This window comes from Pelodiscus sinensis, chromosome 27, assembly GCF_052426305.1.
Source record: "Pelodiscus sinensis isolate ZL-2025 chromosome 27, ASM5242630v1, whole genome shotgun sequence".
NCBI lineage: Eukaryota > Metazoa > Chordata > Testudines > Trionychidae > Pelodiscus > Pelodiscus sinensis.
Window position 1 is genome coordinate 11,287,081 of NC_143078.1, and position 18,771 is coordinate 11,305,851.

General features: G+C 58.2%; 1 protein-coding gene across 1 annotated transcript in view; it reads left to right on the forward strand.

Annotated features, from left to right (window-relative positions):
* ITPR3 (inositol 1,4,5-trisphosphate receptor type 3) overlaps positions 1 to 18,771 on the forward strand; it is a 94,768-nt gene that overhangs the window by 52,341 nt on the left and 23,656 nt on the right. The window contains exons 18-39 of the mRNA XM_075910583.2: positions 280 to 462; positions 1,217 to 1,468; positions 1,950 to 2,094; positions 2,606 to 2,753; positions 3,645 to 3,841; positions 4,037 to 4,166; positions 4,963 to 5,020; positions 6,027 to 6,192; positions 6,654 to 6,818; positions 8,480 to 8,548; positions 9,955 to 10,080; positions 10,582 to 10,704; positions 11,435 to 11,635; positions 12,392 to 12,643; positions 12,992 to 13,117; positions 13,574 to 13,699; positions 14,649 to 14,769; positions 15,556 to 15,740; positions 16,227 to 16,375; positions 16,556 to 16,664; positions 17,221 to 17,311; positions 17,772 to 17,941. Of these exons, the coding sequence (XP_075766698.1) occupies positions 280 to 462; positions 1,217 to 1,468; positions 1,950 to 2,094; positions 2,606 to 2,753; positions 3,645 to 3,841; positions 4,037 to 4,166; positions 4,963 to 5,020; positions 6,027 to 6,192; positions 6,654 to 6,818; positions 8,480 to 8,548; positions 9,955 to 10,080; positions 10,582 to 10,704; positions 11,435 to 11,635; positions 12,392 to 12,643; positions 12,992 to 13,117; positions 13,574 to 13,699; positions 14,649 to 14,769; positions 15,556 to 15,740; positions 16,227 to 16,375; positions 16,556 to 16,664; positions 17,221 to 17,311; positions 17,772 to 17,941 (3,292 nt within the window). The remainder of the gene's footprint in view (positions 1 to 279; positions 463 to 1,216; positions 1,469 to 1,949; positions 2,095 to 2,605; positions 2,754 to 3,644; positions 3,842 to 4,036; positions 4,167 to 4,962; positions 5,021 to 6,026; positions 6,193 to 6,653; positions 6,819 to 8,479; positions 8,549 to 9,954; positions 10,081 to 10,581; positions 10,705 to 11,434; positions 11,636 to 12,391; positions 12,644 to 12,991; positions 13,118 to 13,573; positions 13,700 to 14,648; positions 14,770 to 15,555; positions 15,741 to 16,226; positions 16,376 to 16,555; positions 16,665 to 17,220; positions 17,312 to 17,771; positions 17,942 to 18,771) is intronic.

Sequence of the window (18,771 nt, forward strand, 5' to 3'; positions counted from 1 at the left end):
GTGGCGGTAGCGCTTGTCTTGATTCCCAGGTCTGGGACGGGTGGATTTTCTGGGCTCAGCCTTCTGCTCCCTGGCCAGCTGTGACACCCACAGCGTTTTCTTTCCTCTGCTCCGTATGAGATGGGAGGTAGTGCAGTCAATGGCCAGAGCACAGGCCGGGGGGGAGGGGGGTCAGGATTCCCGACGCTGTGGGTGACTTTGGGCGAGTCTCCTGGCCTCTCTGGGCCTCGGTTTCCCTGCCTGCCCACCGGGGAGTTGAACGTGGCGGTGCGATTGCAGGCTGAGGCCAGTGAAGGAGATGTCCCAGACCCACGAATACCTGAGTATCGAGTACTCGGAGGAGGAGGTCTGGCTGACCTGGAGTGACAAGAACAACGAACCCCACGAGAAAAGCATCCGGCAGCTGGCGCAGGAGGCACGGGCCGGCAACGCTCACGATGAGAACGTCCTGAGTTACTACAGGTAACGCCATGCAGCCCCCCCAACCCGCCCGGGGCCCGATGGGGAGAGTAACCCCCCCCTTGTGCTGAGCTGGGCAGTTTGCAGGACTTCACCGGGGATTGGGGCTCAGCCTCACGGGATCCGATGCCGGGCTCTGAGTTCTGGCCCTGCCCTCTGCTTGGGCCCCGTGTGCTCAGCCGCTCCTGGGCCAGCCCAATCCCCCTCCTCAGGGCGAGCCAGGGAGGTGCCCGACTCCCTGCCTGGCAGGGGGGCACACAGCCCACGCCCCCCGCGAATGAGCCCCAGGCCGAAGGAGCCCTGCGGAGCGGATGCTTCTACGGAAGCTGGGGGGGGTGACGGGGGCAGAAGGGGGGCTCGTTTGTGGGCCCTCTCGGCCGGCCAGGCAGGGGCGTGTTCAGCTGGTGCCTTGGCCGGGGAGGCTGCTGCTGGCGTGGGCGCGAGGTCAGCGCCGGCCGCACAGCTGCCCCTTTGTTCCCGTGCACAGAGCTCGGGGGGGGGGGCAGGTTGTGGGAGCAGCCCAGCCGCCTCCCATCAACTCTTCCGCTCACCCACTCAGGGCCTCACCAGCCACACAAGGGGCCCCGGCAGGGTAGGCAGGGGCCCGTCTTCCCTCGGCACGGGGAGGGATGGTCTGTCACTTCCACGAATATATAAGAAACAATTCCTCCCTCCCTTCCTCCATCCCCCCTTCTCCTTCCATTGCTTCCCCATCTCCGTCTCTTTCCACCCCCCCCCCCCGTCGGCCCCCTTTCAGGTACCAGCTGAAGCTGTTTGCCCGCATGTGCCTGGATCGCCAGTATCTGGCGATCAAAGAGATCTCCAAGCAGCTGGGGGTGGATCTCATCTTCCTCTGCATGGCGGACGAGATGCTGCCCTTTGACCTCCGGGCCTCCTTCTGCCACCTCATGCTGCATGTGCACGTGGATCGGGATCCGCAGGAGCTGGTGATGCCCGTGAAGTTTGCCCGGCTGTGGACAGAGATCCCCACCGCCATCACTATCAAAGAGTGAGGCCAACCGGGGCGTCTAGCCGGGAAGGGGCAGCAGCGGGGATTCCAGGGCCCCTCCCCTAGACACCCCTGGCTTGGATCCCTGGCGACCGAGTGGCCATACTGAGGGCAGCAGCGGGCCATGTGTGGGATGAGTCTGGCGGGTCTCAGCAGGGTTTCCTCATGGGCAAAAGCCCCTTCTTTAAAAAGCACCATTGACCCAGCTGGCACCGATCGGCCCGCCAGGCCAGTGACTCTGAGCCTGAGTTCTCCCCTCTGTCTTGTGAGGTCAGAGCTGAGTCCCGTTAGGGGGGACACTTGCCCCTGCGGCTGCCCAGCTCGGGCTGTGGGTGGCGAGAGGACGCTGCTTTCTGGACCTGTGGTCCGATGCACGCGGGGCTCCCGGCGACCAGGGCAGGGGCACCTCCTCTGGGGGGTTGAGAGAAGGGAGCGTGGCCCATCTTCTGCCGGCTCACCGGGCCTCTCCTCTCCTCCGCAGCTACGACTCCAACCTGAACGACTCCCGGGACGACAAGAAGAACAAGTTTGCCAGCACCATGGAGTTCGTGGAGGATTATCTCAACAACGTGGTGAGCGAAGCGGTGCCCTTCGCCAACGACGAGAAGAACAAGCTCACCTTTGAGGTGAGAGACCTGTGCGGGCCCTGCAGGGAAGGGGGCATTCCGCCGAGCGTCAGAGCAACCCCGAACGGGGGCATTTCAGCACCGCATGGGCCTTACTACTGCAGAGATGCAAGGAGACCACATCTCACTGCCGTAGAGGGGCCCTGTGGAAACTTGGCCACCAGTTTCTAGTCAGACCGTGGGCGGCCATCTTGGAACTGCCCGTTCTTAGCGCAAATGGAGCGGCCATCTTGGAACTGCCCGTTCTTAGCGCAAATGGGGCGGCCATCTTGGAACTGCCCGTTCTTAGCGCAAATGGGGCGGCCATCTTGGAACTGCCCGTTCTTAGCGCAAATGGGGCGGCCATCTTGGAACTGCCCGTTCTTAGCGCTAACGGAGTGGCCATCTTGGAATGGCCAATTCCCACTGCAGCCCAGGCAGCCGCCTTGGGAGTCCTAACCCCGTGCGGTTGTATTCCTCCTCTGCTCTCCGGGTGTGGGAGAGAGCTGGAGTCTTTCTGTCCTTCCTGCAGGTCGTCAGTCTTGCCCACAACCTCATCTACTTCGGCTTCTACAGCTTCAGTGAGCTGCTGCGCCTGACGCGCACTCTGCTGGGTATCATAGACTGTGTGCAGAACCCTCAGCTGATGATGCAGATGCCGTACAGTGAGGATATGGCAGGTAAGGCTCATTGCACTTCACTGGCTGCCCTGTAAGCACCTGCTTCTCTGAACTGCCCCCATTCCTCGGTGGTCTCAGCTGAAACTGGTGGGCCTGACTGTCCCTGGAGGGGCCCCCACCCAGGAGTGGGAGCAGCCACCTGGGGCGTCTCACTTCTGCGCTCACAGCTGGGAGCAGAGGGGAAATCACCAGGGGCATCTTGCCTCTGGCAAGTAGATCCGGAGTCTGTTCGGCTGCTGTGATCCGAGTGTGGGGACAGGACCCGGGGGAGCAGCAGGGCTCCCGCCATTCAGTGGGGGTGTCTGGGAAGTGGGAGCCTTGGTGGGAGTCTGGCTTGGAGCGGAGACCCAGCAGCAGCCTGGCTGGGAAGCCAGGAGCTGGCTTTCTTGTCAATTTCACAGCTCTAGGGAAACCGTGAAATTGACAACAATGACAGCCAATGGAAGGAGCCCAGGGTCTGCACAGACATTGCATTGCTCTAAGGACACCAACATAAGCCCTATGCCTCCCATCGGGGTGGGGTCATTCTGTCGGTGTAGTGGGGCACGTAGGTTGGTGGGAACGAGGCTGTAATGGAGACACGGACATCGTGCCTTACAGCGACCTAACTCCCTGTTGTATGCGAGACGGGCTAGCAAGAGCTTGGCCTCTCTCCGGTTCTGGGGGAGGAGCTTGGAATTTGGCCCTCGGTAGTAAATGCTAAAAGTAGGGACATGCCAGGTGAATAATCAGCCTCCCCATTTGTCCTGCAATAACATTCAACCAGTTTCCAGTTTGGGTGGGCTCCTCAGCCAGCCCCCAAGTGCACATGGAAACCCCCCTCGAGCCCACTTTGTGCGTTAGAGCTGGCCCAAAGCATTAGCCTTCTGCCAACTGCGGCGGCTTCCCTAGGGAAGAACGTGCGGAAGTCCATCCAGGGTGTTGGCCAGATGATGTCCACCATGGTTCTGAGCCGGAAGCAGTCCATCTTCAGCCCCCCGAGCCACAGCACGGTGGTGGCCTCTGAGTCCACGGACCGGGAGAGAACCATAGACAACGAGAACATCGTGGTGATGGAGACCAAGCTGAAGATCCTGGAGATCTTGCAGGTGGGAGCTCCGAGTGGTGGAAAAGCTGGTGCAGGGAAGCGCGGAGGGAGGGGATAAATGAAGCGAAGAAGCTGCAGCTTCTGACTTCTGCCGCTAGGCCTGGCTGGGGGGGCCGGAGGGGATAGTGGAGGGGAAAGGGCGGTTTCCACGGGGGGGGGGATTCACGCCTGCTCTCCTGCCTGTGCTGCTCCCCAGTTCATCCTGAACGTGCGCCTGGACTACAGGATCTCCTACCTGCTCTCCGTCTTCAAGAAGGAGTTCATCGAGGTCTACCCCATGCAGGACAGCGGCGCCGACGGGACAGCGCCAGCCTTCGACTCCACAAGTAACTGTCGCACCGTCCCTTTGGCTCTCCACCGGCAGAGCCAGGCTCCAGGGCAGCTTGGATTGAAAGGGCCGCCGAGGGCATGTGAAATTTCGGCTGGTATTGGGGGCACGGCTCACGAGGGTGAAGAGCCCCGTCGGGCTCCGGTTGACTCCCCTAATAGAAGGGGAGAGGGACCCAGTGCATTGAATGGGCTGGGCTGGAGCTGGATTTGATTGGTGCCAGGGACCAGCAGGGGGCTAAGATGCTTTTGGCTGGAGGAGATGGAGGTGGAAGGAAATGAGGGAAACACTTTCACTCTGTTTCTAAGGTGTCTCTCCCTAATATCAGCTCAGTAATTAGTCTGCAGCCTCCTTCCCGGGGCCCTCTTCCCTTTTGCCAGCTTCCTCCCTGCTCCCCATCCGTGGTAAGTTCTTCCCCTTGCCACGGTTAAGCCCCAGGTTACAGATGGTGACACCTCCCTCCCCGCTTTCCCCCAGTGAAATACCAGCGGGACGTGTGTCCACATCGAGGTGGCCAGAGGCTCAGCATAGAACCATCGAGGCAGGTGCGAAAGGCAGGGGCGGTAAAGCATCCGCAGACCCCGTGGTGAATCCCCACGCTGGTGAAGTCCTAGAAGTAGCACAGTCCCACTGGAGTTGAGCAGTGACAGGAGAGCCCTTTCCCCTCCTTGGATTGGGGCTTGAGACTGTTTTCCTGGAGTTTCTGCCTAGCCTGGATCCGCTGTCCCCTTCTGTCAGTGCAGAGGGGGCGTTGAGCTTCCTGCTGACGGTCCCTTTGCTTCCTCTCCTTTCAGACGCGGCGATGAACCTGGAAAAAATAGGCGAGCAGGCAGAGGCCATGTTTGGGGTTGGGTAAGTACCTCGGACCCTTCTTTCCACTGGAAAACGAACCTGCCCAGTGATATTCCCAGTAGAAACCATATCCCAGTCTCCTGTGGACTGGTGGCTTCCTGGAGGCTGAAAGCCACAGAAAGCATAGACTGTGGGCTACCATAAAGGCTAATGCTGGAGTGCAATGGGCTAGCCCGGGCCAGCACAAAGCCCTTACTGCTGTTCGGGACCATGCCCCACGGACAGCGTTGTGTCCTCAGTCCTGATGGTTCCTGGCAGGTCTTCTGCTCTGTCGATGATAAACTTTCGGCGGTGTGCATGTGTGTGCTCCCGTCTACCGTGTAATTAATCAACACGAGAGACTCCGAGAGCCCCCAAAGACCACAGAACAGATAAGGATCGAAAGCGCTTGGCCAGGTTGGTTGCCAAGCAAAGTACAGTCCTACTTGTCGGCAAATAGACTCGCCACTACCCATATGTATCCGTGACTATGGACTAGCTGAGTCAGCATTACGGATTCAGCATTGCCCCCTAGGTCAGCCAACAACGGCTCTCTGGGGTGCACTTTTATATACAGGCACAGACAAGTGACACATCACTCCTGACGTATCAGGTTGCCACCTCCTGTTGTTTAGTTACGTCTCACAAGAGGGGTTTGACACTATCTGTCATGCTGTCAGTGTAGACCCAGTGTAGACGGTCAGTGTGTCTGTTATTTGTGGGCTGTGTGGTGGTACCAAGATGTTTCTTCATGAGGTGTTCTGTTACGACCCCTCTGGAACGTGCTTGCAGCCTGGGCCTGGTGCCTCTTCGGTAGGAGTCTTTCTGTAATATCAGCCCTGTTTGTGCCGACTTCTGTGAGCCGGGCCTGCCTCTCGCTCACAGCTTCACTCTGCTTTATGTTAGCAAAGTCTTGACCATTGCTGCCTAGGCCTCAGACCCGGCCTGCGATACCTGGGCTTACGTTTCAGGCCCTCATCCCACTACAGGTTGTAGCTCACACTGTGCTCTTTCCCCTTGGCTTCAGGAAGTCGAGCAGCATGTTAGAGGTGGACGACGAAGGGGGGAGGATGTTTCTCCGTGTGCTGATCCACCTGACCATGCACGACTATCCCCCGCTTGTCTCCGGCTCCCTCCAGCTCCTCTTCAAACACTTCAGCCAGAGGCAGGAGATGCTGCACACCTTCAAACAGGTAACGTGCAGCCAGGACGTCCCAGACACGTCAGCCGGGAGCACTCGCGAGTCCTGGCCCACACCTGGGGCGCGGTGGGCTGAGGGAGGGGGGCTGTAAATTGGTTACGCTTCCGGGGTGAGAGTCTAAATCCAGCCAGGCTGGCAGTGAGCCACGGACGAGCCCATGTGAACATGGTGTGAAATGAGCATGTGAGGCCAGTCCAGCAGCCAGCTGGTGCGTGCCCATAGAAAAGTTGCCTGGGAGGGGGATGCCCAGATCTGTGCCTGGTGGTGGTGGTGGGGGGGGGCGGGTTGCACATCCTTGCTATGCCCTGCAGGAATCAAGTGTAAGTTGTCTTGGGATCCTCATCTGTGGGGTAACCAGCACTCTTAGCGCAGCCCCAGCCTGACAGAACCGTAGGAGAAACTTCTAACCCGCTAATTCAGCCGCAGTGACCTCTTGCGGGGTTGTCGTCCCAGGTCCAGCTCCTCATCTCAGCGCAGGACGTGGAGAACTACAAGGTGATCAAGTCCGAGCTCGACAAGCTGCGCACGATGGTGGAGAAGTCGGAGCTCTGGGTGGACAAGAAGGGCAGCACCAAGGGCGAGGACGCAGGAGAAGGGGCCAAGAAGGAGAAGAAAGAGGTGAGCACCCGAGCAGCTATCTGGATTGCAGGGGACCGGCTGGGTTGTGGGTTCAAATCCAGATCAGGCTGGTGGGATTGAAGAGTATTGCCTCTCAGCAGCCTCTGGGTTCAGCTTCTTTAATGGGGCATGCCAGAGATGGGTGTCAGTGAGGCTCTCAGTTCAGTAATGCAGCTGCTCTAGGAGAACTAGCAGGCTGGGACCTTGTCAAAGTTTTGCTGAAAGTCCAAGGACACTGTATAAACTGGATCTTTCCCATGTGCTTGTTGACACCCGCAAAGAATTCTAAGGCTACGTCTACACTGGCATGAATTTCTGGAAATGCTTAAAACGGAACAGTTTTCTGTTATAAGTATTTCCGGAAAAAGAGCGTCTACATTGGCAGGATGCTTTTCTGGAAAAGCCCTTTTTCCGGAAAAGCGTCCGTAGCCAATGTAGAGGTGCTTTTCCGCAAAAAAGCCCTGATCATCATTTTCGCGATTGGGGCTTTTTTGCAGAAAACACTACTGTGCTGTCTACACTGGCCCTTTTCCGGAACAGTTTTCCGGAAAAAGGACTTTTGCCCGAGCGGGAGCAGCATAGTTTTTCCGGAAAAGCAGCTGATTTCTTACAGTAGATCGTCTGTGCTTTTCCGGAAATTCAAGGGGCCAGTGTAGTCAGCTCGCAGTTTATTCTGGAAAAGCGGCTGCTTTTCCGGAATAAGTGGCCCAGTGTAGACACAGCCTAACAGTCCAGAGGCATGATTTTCCTTTACAAAAGCAGAGTTGACTTTTCCCCAACATATTGTGTTCATCTGTGTCTGATAATTCTGTTCTTTGCTGTCATCATTCCATTCTTACTGGCCTATAATTGCCAGGATTGGCTCTGGAGCCTTTTATAAAAATTGGCGCAACATTACCCGATTTGTTCAAAAGCCTCTTCCGTTGATACTTCAATCTGGGACAATTCCTCAGGTTTGTCACCGGAAAAGATTGGCTCAGGGTTAGGAATCTCCCCCACATCCCCATCTGTGAGTTCAGATGCAGAGAATTCATTCCTGGAGTGCTCCTTTAACAGCTCGACCGTCCAGGGGCCCCATTGTTGTTTGGCAGGATTCCTGCTTCTGATGCATTTCAGAATTGTCTTGCTGTTAGCATGTGTGTCTTTTGCTAGTTGCACTTCAGATTCTTTTTTTGGCCTGCCAGATTAGAATACTTGAATCAGAATCCCAGGGCTGGACGAGACCTCAAGAATCGAGTCCAGCCCCCTGCCCAAAGCAGGACCAACCCCAACTCAATCATCCCAGCCAGGGTTTTGTCTAGCCTCATTTTTGTTAGTTCCCCTTTTTGACATTAAATGCTACTGTGGTGGGGTTCTTTGGTATTTCCCCTGCTGCAGGCGTGTTACATTTAATTACATTCTGGTTGATATTACCAAGCAGTTCAGCAATATCCACTTCTTGGTCCAGATCCCATGCACCACTTGGGACTAAATCAAGAATTACTTCTCCCTTTTGGGTTCCAGGACTAGCTACGCTAAGAAGCAGTCATTAATGGTGTCTAGAAATGTGTATTCCACTGTGAGATGACATGTACCCAGTCAATGTGGGATAGCCCAATAATCACGGGGGATTTCAGCTTTCTCTTTTTGAGAGATGTTCTTTTCTCGTCTTCTCGTCATAGCACACTACAGATGAGGAGACCAGCATCACGGAAGAGAAGAGCAGTGAAAATTACCAGATAGTCAAAGGGGTAAGAAACAGCCAATACTGTCTCTGGTAGCATCACATAGCCCCTGCCAGCTGTGCAGTTGGACTGCCTAAGCTAGCCCGCTCAGCAGGGAACCCTGGACTGGAGCGGTCTTTATGGTGTTCCGTACAGCATCCTGCATTATGGGTAAGGGGCTTGTGAGAAGGCAGGCGTGCAGCAAAGACGTGTGAGACTCACACTTAGAAGCTTAGTGCAGGGGGAGCCCTATGAAGTTGTTAAAACTTTTGCAATGAAAGTCAAAGACAGGCCTTATGCAAGGTGACAGACATGAGAATTTGTGAATGAGACCCGGGGTTCTAATTCTGCACTAGGAGGGGCACAGTATTTATGAACGAGACCCAGGGCTCTCACTGCACTAGGAGTGACACTAGCACTTATGAATGAGACCTAGGGCTCTCACTTCACTAGGAGGATCACAGGGTTTTATGAATGAGGCTCAGGGCTTGCACTGCATTGGGAGGATCACAGGGTTTTATGAATGAGACTCAGGGCTCACACTGCATTGGGAGGATCACAGGGTTTTATGAATGAGACTCAGGGCTCACACTCTGCACTAGGAGGATCACAGGGATTTGTGAATCATATTGCTGGACATGAGTGGTTACCAGTTGATTGAGGCCCTCTAGATTTTTGCTATTCTGCTTGGTGAGTTGCATTGTGGGATTGACTTTCTCTCATGCAGCTGGACACAAAGGAGCCAATTCTCCCCTATGTCACACCCACGCAGCCCAATGACATTAAGTGCAGGAGCCTTGACCCAACATTTTGCAGGGATTTCAGGGTGATCTCAGCTGACATTCTGCAGCCAGGCTACTAATTGCCAATGGAGTGAGGCCCTGATCTTTTCCAGCCTGAAGGGTCCTGAATGGGGCGCAGGGCCAGGTTGTGCAGCCTGCCAGTAGGGGATGCAGATGTGGGTGCAGGGGAAAAGCGAAATCTCATTCATAATGCGATACTTTCCATTTGGCAACCTGGAGTTTCACGGGCCGGATTCTCAGCAACGCTGATGTAAATGCAGCATAACGCCACTGTGTTCAGCGCGTGGCTCTGGATTTACACCTGGGAAACAGAGCAGCATACTCAGCCAGCCAGAGCTGGCCTCTCCCTGGGGGAAGCTGGGTTGAGAGGAGGCAGTAGGAGAACAAACTTGCCTTTGATTTCCTGGGGGTTGGAATGTGTCTGCCCGAGGCAGTGGCATGTTCCCAGCCAGGCTCTGCCAGCTGGACTAAAAGTACCCAGCGCTCTGCTGTGCGGATTAAGCCTAGGACTCAGGCATAGGAAGGGGCTGATGGGGTGTCTCCGCCCGCCTTGCTGGGCCGTGTCCTGCCATGGGTGTTCTAATGCCCATTCCTCTTCTCTGGTGCCTTGGGGTGGGTTTCTCTCTCCAGATCCTGGAGCGGCTCAATAAAATGTGCGGGGTGGGCGAGCAGGTGCGCCGGAAGCAGCAGCGCCTGATGAAGAACATGGACGCCCACAAAGTGATGCTGGACTTGCTGCAGATCCCCTATGAGAAGGTGGGAGAGTCAGAAACAGGGCGGGACTTTCCCACGCTCGGTGCTGCAGGAAGGCAGGGATGGCAGTGGGGGGGGGGGGAGAGGGGAAGTCAAAGGGAGCAGTCCCAGGGCATGCTCATGCCGCTGGAATATCTCACTGTGTGGTCAGTCAGTCACTCAATGCTTTTCTGGATTTGCCAGTTGGTTTCCTACATACTGGAAGCCTCAAGGCAGTGTGCCTAGTGGCTAGAGCAGCAGACTGGCTACTGGGACTCCTGGGTTCTCTTGGCAGCTTGGCCACTGACTCACTGCATGACCCTGGGCAAGTCACTTCACCTCCCCCAGGCCTCAGTGCCCTTCTCTGTAAAATGGGGATCAAATGGGGATCTCCTCGCAAAGTGAGTTGAGATCCTTGGTGGAAAGGTCTGTAGATGGGAATTATGAATCACAGAGTCGTAGGACTGGAAGGGACCTCAAGAGGTTGTCTCATTGTAACGTTCTTCTCTGCTGCCCCGCACGCAGGGCGATGCAAAGATGCTGGAGATTCTGAAATACACCCATCAGTTCCTGCAGAAGTTCTGTGCCGGGAACCAAGGAAACCAGGCCCTTCTGCACAAACATCTCAACCTGTTCCTCACCCCGGGGGTAAGAGAGGAGCTGCCCCTGGGAGAGCTCAACACGGAGCCCGAGGAGTGGGCTGGGGGAGAGATGGGACAGTAGAGATGGAAGAGGCTGATTTTGGTGTGACATCTTGCCCACACTGGTCCCTCTCCCCTGCTGGCCAGCCTGGGGGAGTTTCAATGTGGTGCTTGCTCTCTTGTGATAAAGGTACTGGACTGGGGCTCAGAAGACCTGGGCGGGGGGGGGGGGTGTCTATTCTCATCTCTGCCACTGGTCTTCTGGATGACCTTGGGCAAGTCACTTCCCTACCCATGCCTCGGTTTCCCCATCCGTAAGATTGGGGATGTTTCCCTGCCTCACAGGGGTGTTGTGAGGCTAAGGGACAAATGTCCGGGAGGCTCAGATGCTGGGAAAGCTGATGGACAAGCCAGCAAATAAATCTGGTGATTGCTAGAGGGTGGCAAAGACATACTAGACTCCTGACAACAAGGGAGGAGGAAAGTTCTAACCAATCCTGCAGGGTTGTCGGGAAGGAGGGTCGCTTGGGCGAGAGGCTGTGAGTCCCAATGAGTGAGTAGGGGGGTAGCAGCCACGATAAGGGTCCAGGGGAGAACAGAGAAGAAGAGGAAGGGGAGGGGTGTTTGGAGAAGGTTGGGGGGGACGGACAGAGGAGCTGGGGGTGCAGCTGGGCATTTGGGAGCTCGACATTGCCCCCCAGCCTCACGCCGGCGTCTCTTGCCGCCCGTCCCCGCAGCTCCTGGAGGCCGAAACGATGCAGCACATCTTCCTGAACAACTACCAGCTGTGCTCGGAGATCAGCGAGACGGTGCTGCAGCACTTCGTGCACTGCCTGGCCACGCACGGCCGCCACGTGCAGTACCTCGACTTCCTGCACAGCATCATCAAGGCCGAGGGCAAGTACGTCAAGAAGTGCCAGGACATGATCATGACAGAGGTGAGAGCCGCACCCCCCCCTTGTGTCTGTGCATGGCAGGTGGGGGAGGGTGGAGAGACCGACTCAGCGAAATGGACCATGTCAGGGAGCAGGGTGGGGGCTCAGAAGAAGGTCGGTGCTGATCCCAGGGCCCCAGTTGGCTGCGAGGGGGCACTGCGCTCTTGGAAGCACCATCCTTTAGAGGAGATGTAGAAAGCGGGCCAAGAACCCGTATCATTTTATCTCAGCCTGAGCAGATGCTGTTCCCACCCGCAGAAGGAACATGTCTGTCCACACGACATCCGAAACCATGCTAAGAACCCGACGCTCGCAGCTCTTGCTTGCACCATTTCCACCAGTGCGTGGTGGATTTGTGCCCTCTTATCCTCGGGCACCTCGATTTTAGGAACCCAGCTTCAGACCCTTGATTTTCCAGAGTACTGAGCATCTTCTGTTCCTGTTGGCTCCAGCTGGAGCGGCAGGTGCTTGGCACCTTTGAAAATCCGGGCCAATGTGTCTCGAGTTGGGCTCCAAAGACAGTGGCGATTTTAAGATTACTGGCTGCTTGTCTTAGTAATATCCTGCAGCAGGGAGTTCTGCAGGTTGGTCATATCTGTGCTGTGTTGAAAAAAATGCCCTATTTCCATTGTAAATGCCCTTTCCTTTAATCCCTCTGTGGCCCCTTTTGGCTGTGTTTCAGGGGAAGTGGGCGATTGCCTTGCAAGGTTTTTCCATCCCCTCTGCCACAGATCTATGACCTTTGTTCCTTCCTCGCAGCTCACCAATGCTGGGGATGACGTGGTGGTCTTCTACAATGACAAGGCATCTCTGGCCACCATGCTGGAGATGATGACAGCAGCCCGGGAGGGGGTGGAAGAGAACAGCCCCCTCATGTACCACATCTCCTTGGTGGACCTGCTGGCCGCCTGCGCAGAGGGCAAGAACGTCTACACGGAGATCAAGTGCACGTCCCTGCTGCCGCTGGAGGACATTGTGCGGGTGGTGACACACGAGGACTGCATCACTGAGGTACGGGGGGTACAGCCAGGGAGACGGGGGGAGGAGCTTGGAGGTGCGGGCACACTGGAGAGTGAAGGGCTTGTGGTGGGGACGGAGAGGCAAGGGAAGGTGAAAGCAGGGGATTGCGTTCTCCTAACGGTGCATGGAGAGGGGAGGAGGAGGGAGGAATGCTGTGATAATGGTACAGAGTGAAGAAAGGGGGAGAGGGGCAGGGAGCAGAGGAGGGTTCTTGTGCTTCAAGTTGAACCCCCTTTTGTGCCCCTCCGTCCTCGCGGGCCATGTGTGGTTCGCAGGGCAGGGGGGCAGCGGCATGTACCACCGGGCAGGGGCTTGATTTCCCCTGCTCTGCCCCTGCAGGTGAAGATGGCCTATGTGAACTTCGTCAACCACTGCTACGTGGACACCGAGGTGGAAATGAAGGAGATCTACACCAGCAACCACATCTGGACCCTCTTTGAGAACTTCATCCTCGACATGGCCACGGTGGGGGGCAGGGCCTGGCGTGGATCCTGGGGGGGCGGGAGGGGATGCTTCCCCTGACAGCTCCTCCGTGGCATGGTGGTCACCAGGAGGTTCTACTTGCTGGATGTTCCACTGGTTTTCTCAGCAGCCTAGAAGCAGGCTGGGCCCCGTGCGAGGGGCTATTGAGCCCGCTTAGAGCCCAGCGTGCTGTAGCACTGGGATGTCAGGGACAGTGCCACGTGGCGGAGCAAGGAGCTGCTCCACGCCGGACAGTGCGCTCAGGGGTTGCAGGGCGGACACACCCGCTGCGCTCAGGGGCATCTCCAGCCCAGCTGGCCCGTGGGAACACAGGGACAGGGGCTGGGCCGGGCGTGCCCCACAGGGGGCCTGAGATGCTCCTTGCAGCTCTCCTGGGTCCGTGCCTGCCAGGGCTGTGCTCGCCCCGGCGTGCAGCGACCCGCGTCTCCTTCCCCACAGATGTGTAAGAAGCGAGAGAAGCGCCTGACGGACCCCGCCCTGGAGAAGTACGTGCTCACCGTGGTGCTGGACACCATCAACGCCTTCTTCAGCTCCCCCTTCTCGGAGAACAGCACCTCCCTGCAGGTAAGCCCAGGCCCTTCCGCGGTCAGAGAGCCCCAGCCTGGCCCCGGTGCCACCTGGGACCCGGAAGCTGCAGACGGCGGAAGAGTCAGTGGCCTTCAGCCTGCGGCTGTGGCCGTGAGGGATGGAGGCATCTGGATCCTAGAGCCAAACCTGCCCCAGCCTACAGTGGCCGAGTGTGGCCAGCCCCTCCCTCTCGAGGGGCAGGAGCACTGAAGTGGGGGAGGGAGTGGGCTGGGAGAGCCACAAACCCGCTGAGCTCCATGTGGCGCGGGGTTTCCTTCCCTTCCTGAGACACAGCCACAGACAGGGCAAAGGGGCAGAGCCCCGTGGGGCTGGCGGAGTGTGTGGGATAGCAGAGCTTGTGGGGGGTATTTGGGGCAGAGCCCAGTGGGGCTGGCGGAGTGTGTGGGATAGCAGAGCTTGTGGGGGGTATTCGGGGCAGAGCCCAGTGGGGCTGGCGGAGTGTGTGGGATAGCAGAGCTTGTGGGGGGTATTCGGGGCAGAGCCCAGAGGGGTCTCGCAGAGGGCAGCCCCTGACACGGGTGAGTGGATGGTTCGGTACCATCCGTGCTAAGCCTTGGGCTGGGGGTGTTCAGGGGCAGAGGCCACAAGGGTCTCCCGGAGGGACAGGCCCTGGCGGGGGTGAGCTGGGGACCACGGTACCGCCCTTATTAAGGTTTGTGGGGGAGCGTGGCAGGCGGGGGGATGAGCCGACACCTGGTCCCAGTCCATGGCGGGAGCCAGTTCCTCAGCCTGAAAGCAGAGCCCGGGGGGGGAGCAGGCCGCCTGCGACCGTGCCATGGGAACCGACCGAGGCTGGCGCTGGGCGGGAGGGGCCAATGAGTCACCCCCCCCCCCCCCGGGGTGCCCCCACCGACCGGTGAGCAGCTGTCCCCCGGGAGTGGCCTGTCGGGGCGGCTGGGTCTGACCCGCCTCCCCTGTCTCGCAGACCCACCAGACCATCGTGGTGCAGCTGCTCCAGTCCTCCACGAGGCTCCTGGAGTGCTCCTGGCTGCAGCAGCAGCACAAGAGCTCAGTGGAGGCCTGTATCCGGACCCTGGCCATGGTTGGTAAGGTGCTGAGGGAACCGGGCTGATTGCTCCATGCCCGGGACGCGGGCTCAGGGGTCAGCTGCTGGGGCAGGTGCCGGGGGAGGGCAGCATTGAGAGGCAACTCCACTGTGCAGGAGACTCCATCCGTCTGAGACTGCATGTACCAGGCGGGGGGATCCGGCAGCTGCGTCCGGGCCCGGAGGAAGTGGGACTGTCTAGCGACCTGCCTCTGACACCACAGAGGCTGGGAACTGGCTTCACACGCAGCTCTCTTGGGCCGGTTTGACACGGGCTGGGAACCTGGCGAGACCAGGACGCCTTAGCTGATTCCTGGGGCTCCCAGCCGCTGATGGGGCCTGAAATACGTCGGTTTCCCTCGAGTCTGTGGTCCCCCACCCCGTCCGCTGCTGCCTGACTCTTGAGAGGGGCTGTGAATGCCGATGGGTCACAGAACGGTTTAGCGAAAGAGGCTGGGATGTGGGGGGCTGAGGACTGACCCCAAAGCTGCCCCCCCCAAGCTTTCTTGTGGCTTTTCAGGCAGGTTATTTAATCTCTACATCCCCCCTCTGGGAAAGGAGGGCCGGGCTATTTCCCTCCCTCCTCCAGGCGCTGGAGGGACAGGCCAGGCTGGGGGCGTGGACGACGCTTTGTGCGCTGAACGCAGACGTTCGGGGGGCACAGCCACACGGGCCGCAGCGGCACAGGCTGCTTTGCTCCTGCGCGGGACAGTGAGCGACCGAGGCCTGCGGCGCGTGTGCCTGGGCCCCGCCCTCCCTGCCCCCTCTGAGTCTGTTCTGCTTCCAGCCAAGAGCCGCTCCATCGTGCTGCCCATGGACCTCGACGCCCACGTCAGCTCCCTGCTGAACAGCAGCTCCACCAGCGCCTTGCAGCGGAGCGCCTCCAGCTACAAGGCCACCACGCGGACCTTCCCCCGCGTCTCGGCCACGCCCAACCAATGGGACTACAAAAACATCATTGAGAAGCTACAGGTGCGAGTGGGGAGCCCTTCCCAGGGGGGCGGGGAGTCCTGGCCTCATGAAAAACGGCGGGGGGCTGGTGCCGGGTTAGCAGTAGGGCGTCCCCTAGAGCCAGACAGCGGCCGTGCCTCCTGATTCCTGTCCTGTCGGCCGAGGCTCCCAGCGTGGGAGGACAGGTGTCACCCTCCCAGCACCAAGCACCAGCCACGCCCATGCACAGCACCCAGGCACTCACCTGACGGCTCCTTGCTTCCAAAGGGCCAGAGAGGACGCAGGCCCTACGGGTTTGCTCGCTGCGCACCGACTCGCAGAGGGCTCTGCACGTAGCAGCCTCCAGCCCTCTCCAGCAGACCTAGGGCCTGATCCGTCCAGGAGCTCCCCCCAAGCCAGTGCGGCGCTGTCCCGGTCCCATCGTGGGCCAGCGCCTCATGGGCCCAGTCTGGCCCCGAAGGTGCATGTCAGGGCTGTGTCGGAGCCTGACGGCAGCGTCTTTTGCAGGAAATCATCAACGCCCTGGAGGAACGGTTCAAACCCCTGGTGGAGGCGGAGCTGTCCGTCCTGGTGGACGTGCTGCACCGCCCGGAGCTGCTCTTCATGGAGGGGACCGATGCCTACCAGCGCTGCGAGAGCGGGGGCTTCCTGTCCAAGTAAGGGGGCAGGAGGGGCTGAGCCCCAGCAGGGTGGGGCTGGGCCCTGCTGTGGGTGGCGGAGGGATGCGCATGTCCCCGTGGGAGGAAGGAGGCGAGGGCGGAGCCCTGCCTACAGGCAGAGCATGGGGCGGCTCGGGGTGCAGGAGGAGCTGATGGGTGCTTGCGGTGTTTGGCCAGGCTGGTCCAGCACACGAAGGACCTGATGGAGAGTGAGGAGAAGTTGTGCATCCGGGTCCTGAGGACGCTGCAGCAGATGCTAATGAAGAAGAACAAATATGGGGAGCGGGTGAGTGCCCAGGGCCCAAGGTCAGCATGCCCACAATCACCCCCCCACCTGGCACCCCTTTTCTCCACCGCCCAGCCCCCATTTGGATGCTCATGCAGTCGTCCACTCTGCTTCCTCTCTCCCTCACATCAAAGTCAATCAGGAGTGACTCCAGGTTGACCTGACGGCCAATTTTGCATTCGGGGCACCAGATCAACCCATCAGAGCCTATGGGTTAACCTGATGGCCCAAAAGCAAAACTGGACATCAGGTCAACCCATTAGTTTCTATAGGTTGATTCAGTCACCAGTTTGCTTTTGGACCCTCTTGTCTCCCCGAAAGCCTCCCAGGCAAGGGAGGCTCAATGAACTAGGTGGGGTTTGCGGACACTCTGCTTTCACCCACGCCCAGCCTTTCACGCAGTGCGTGCAGGGCCTTCTGCAGCCGGCGGAGGGTTGGGAGATCTGTCCCTCCCCCGGGAGCCTTAGCTAGCTGCCCAAAGGCCGGGGCCTGGTACGTGAGCTGTCAGGGACCTGCCACTCTGGCGCGGACTCATGGAGTTTATTTCTCGCGCCAGGGCAACGAGCTGAGGAAAACGCTCCTGGGTAACTACCTGCAGAACAAGAAGTCGAGTTCCAAAGGGGAGATCGTCGACATGACCGGGGGCGGTGAGCCACTTAGAACCCTTGCTCGGTCTCCCCTCCTTTCTCTCAAGGCTCAGGCATGCCCCTGGGGCTTTCGAGCCCTTGTGTTATGATGGGGGACTCATCCGGTGTGAATCGCCCAGCTTCCCTGAGGTCAGCCCTTCCCAGAAGAGAGGTTTTTGCCTGCAGTTCCATCCACAGGGTTCTCCGGAGCTGGAGTTTTCAGGGAGTCATTGGATCCTGTGGCCATAGTATGAAAGGGCTCTGCAAACTTTAAGAACTCATAGCTCCCCTTGGGAGTTAGAGCAGAAGCATTATCCCCATTTTACAGGTGGGAAACTGAGACACAGAGCGACTGAGGGACTTTTCCATAGTCACCCAAAGGCCACCCTCTGTTCCTTAGCTTGGCTGTAGAATTCACTGCTGTGCCCTTCCAGTTTGCCCCCGACTCCAGTTCTTACCTCTCTTGTTCTTCCACGCACAGGCCAAGACCAGGACTGGTCAGTCATTGCTGCCATCCAGTGCCGGCTGGACAGGGAAGGGGCCACCAAGCTTGTGTCGGACCTCATCATGAACACCAAAAATGAGAAGATTTTTCAGGAGAGCATCCTCTTAGCCATTCGGCTGTTGGACGGAGGCAACACAGAGATCCAGGTAAAGGCAGGGGGGTGTTGTGGTCCTGGCACGTGGGAAGAGCATTGCCCCAGAACCCGGGGTCAGTTGGGGAGTCCCCAGCTGACCCCGGGTTCCACTGCCCCCCGTGGGGAGCCCAAGATCAGTGCTTTGTGTGAATGCAAACCTTCCTCTAAAACTCTCACTGCAGTGCTGCACTTGAGAGCTACAAAAACGTGTCTCTGCAGGATATTCACCCAGTGGCGGGTATAGGGCAGGGCGAGCGGGGCGGCTGCCCCGGGCCCCGCGCTTCAATAGGCCCTGCGCATGCGCTACTACCTGTCGGCTGTGGCTGTGGTGCATGCGTGAAATTGTGCTGCCCCCAGGCCTGGGCCCCGCAAAACTCTCATCCGCCCCTGTATTCACCCATCCCTGCACATCGGGGTTCTGACCAGGGCAGATGTAATACAATGCTCCTCGGCCAACCAGAAATCACTGGCTGTTTCAAATTTCCAGCCTAACTTCTTGATCCAGCTCGTAAGAAGCTAAAAAGGCTGCGGAGGACTCCGTGGGAGTCTGTTTATTAAAGCAACACTGGCGCCCTCTGCTGGGGGTTTCTAAAATGTCAGGCTGCCTCGGCTCTCCTTCTAGGGTGGGTTATATTCCTTTGCTATTTCAAAGCCTTGGTTCAGGAAAGGGAGAGGCAGAGCAGACTCGTGAAGCACCCAAGAGGGGTCTAAGCATCCAAGAAGCGGAACTGGCTACCGCTTGTGTTTTTCCATATGCTGCTCTTAGGATACCTTGGTAGTTAAAGCTCAGGGTATAGCAGAGGGTGGAAAGAGGATGTGAGTGATCCATTTTCTGTACAACAA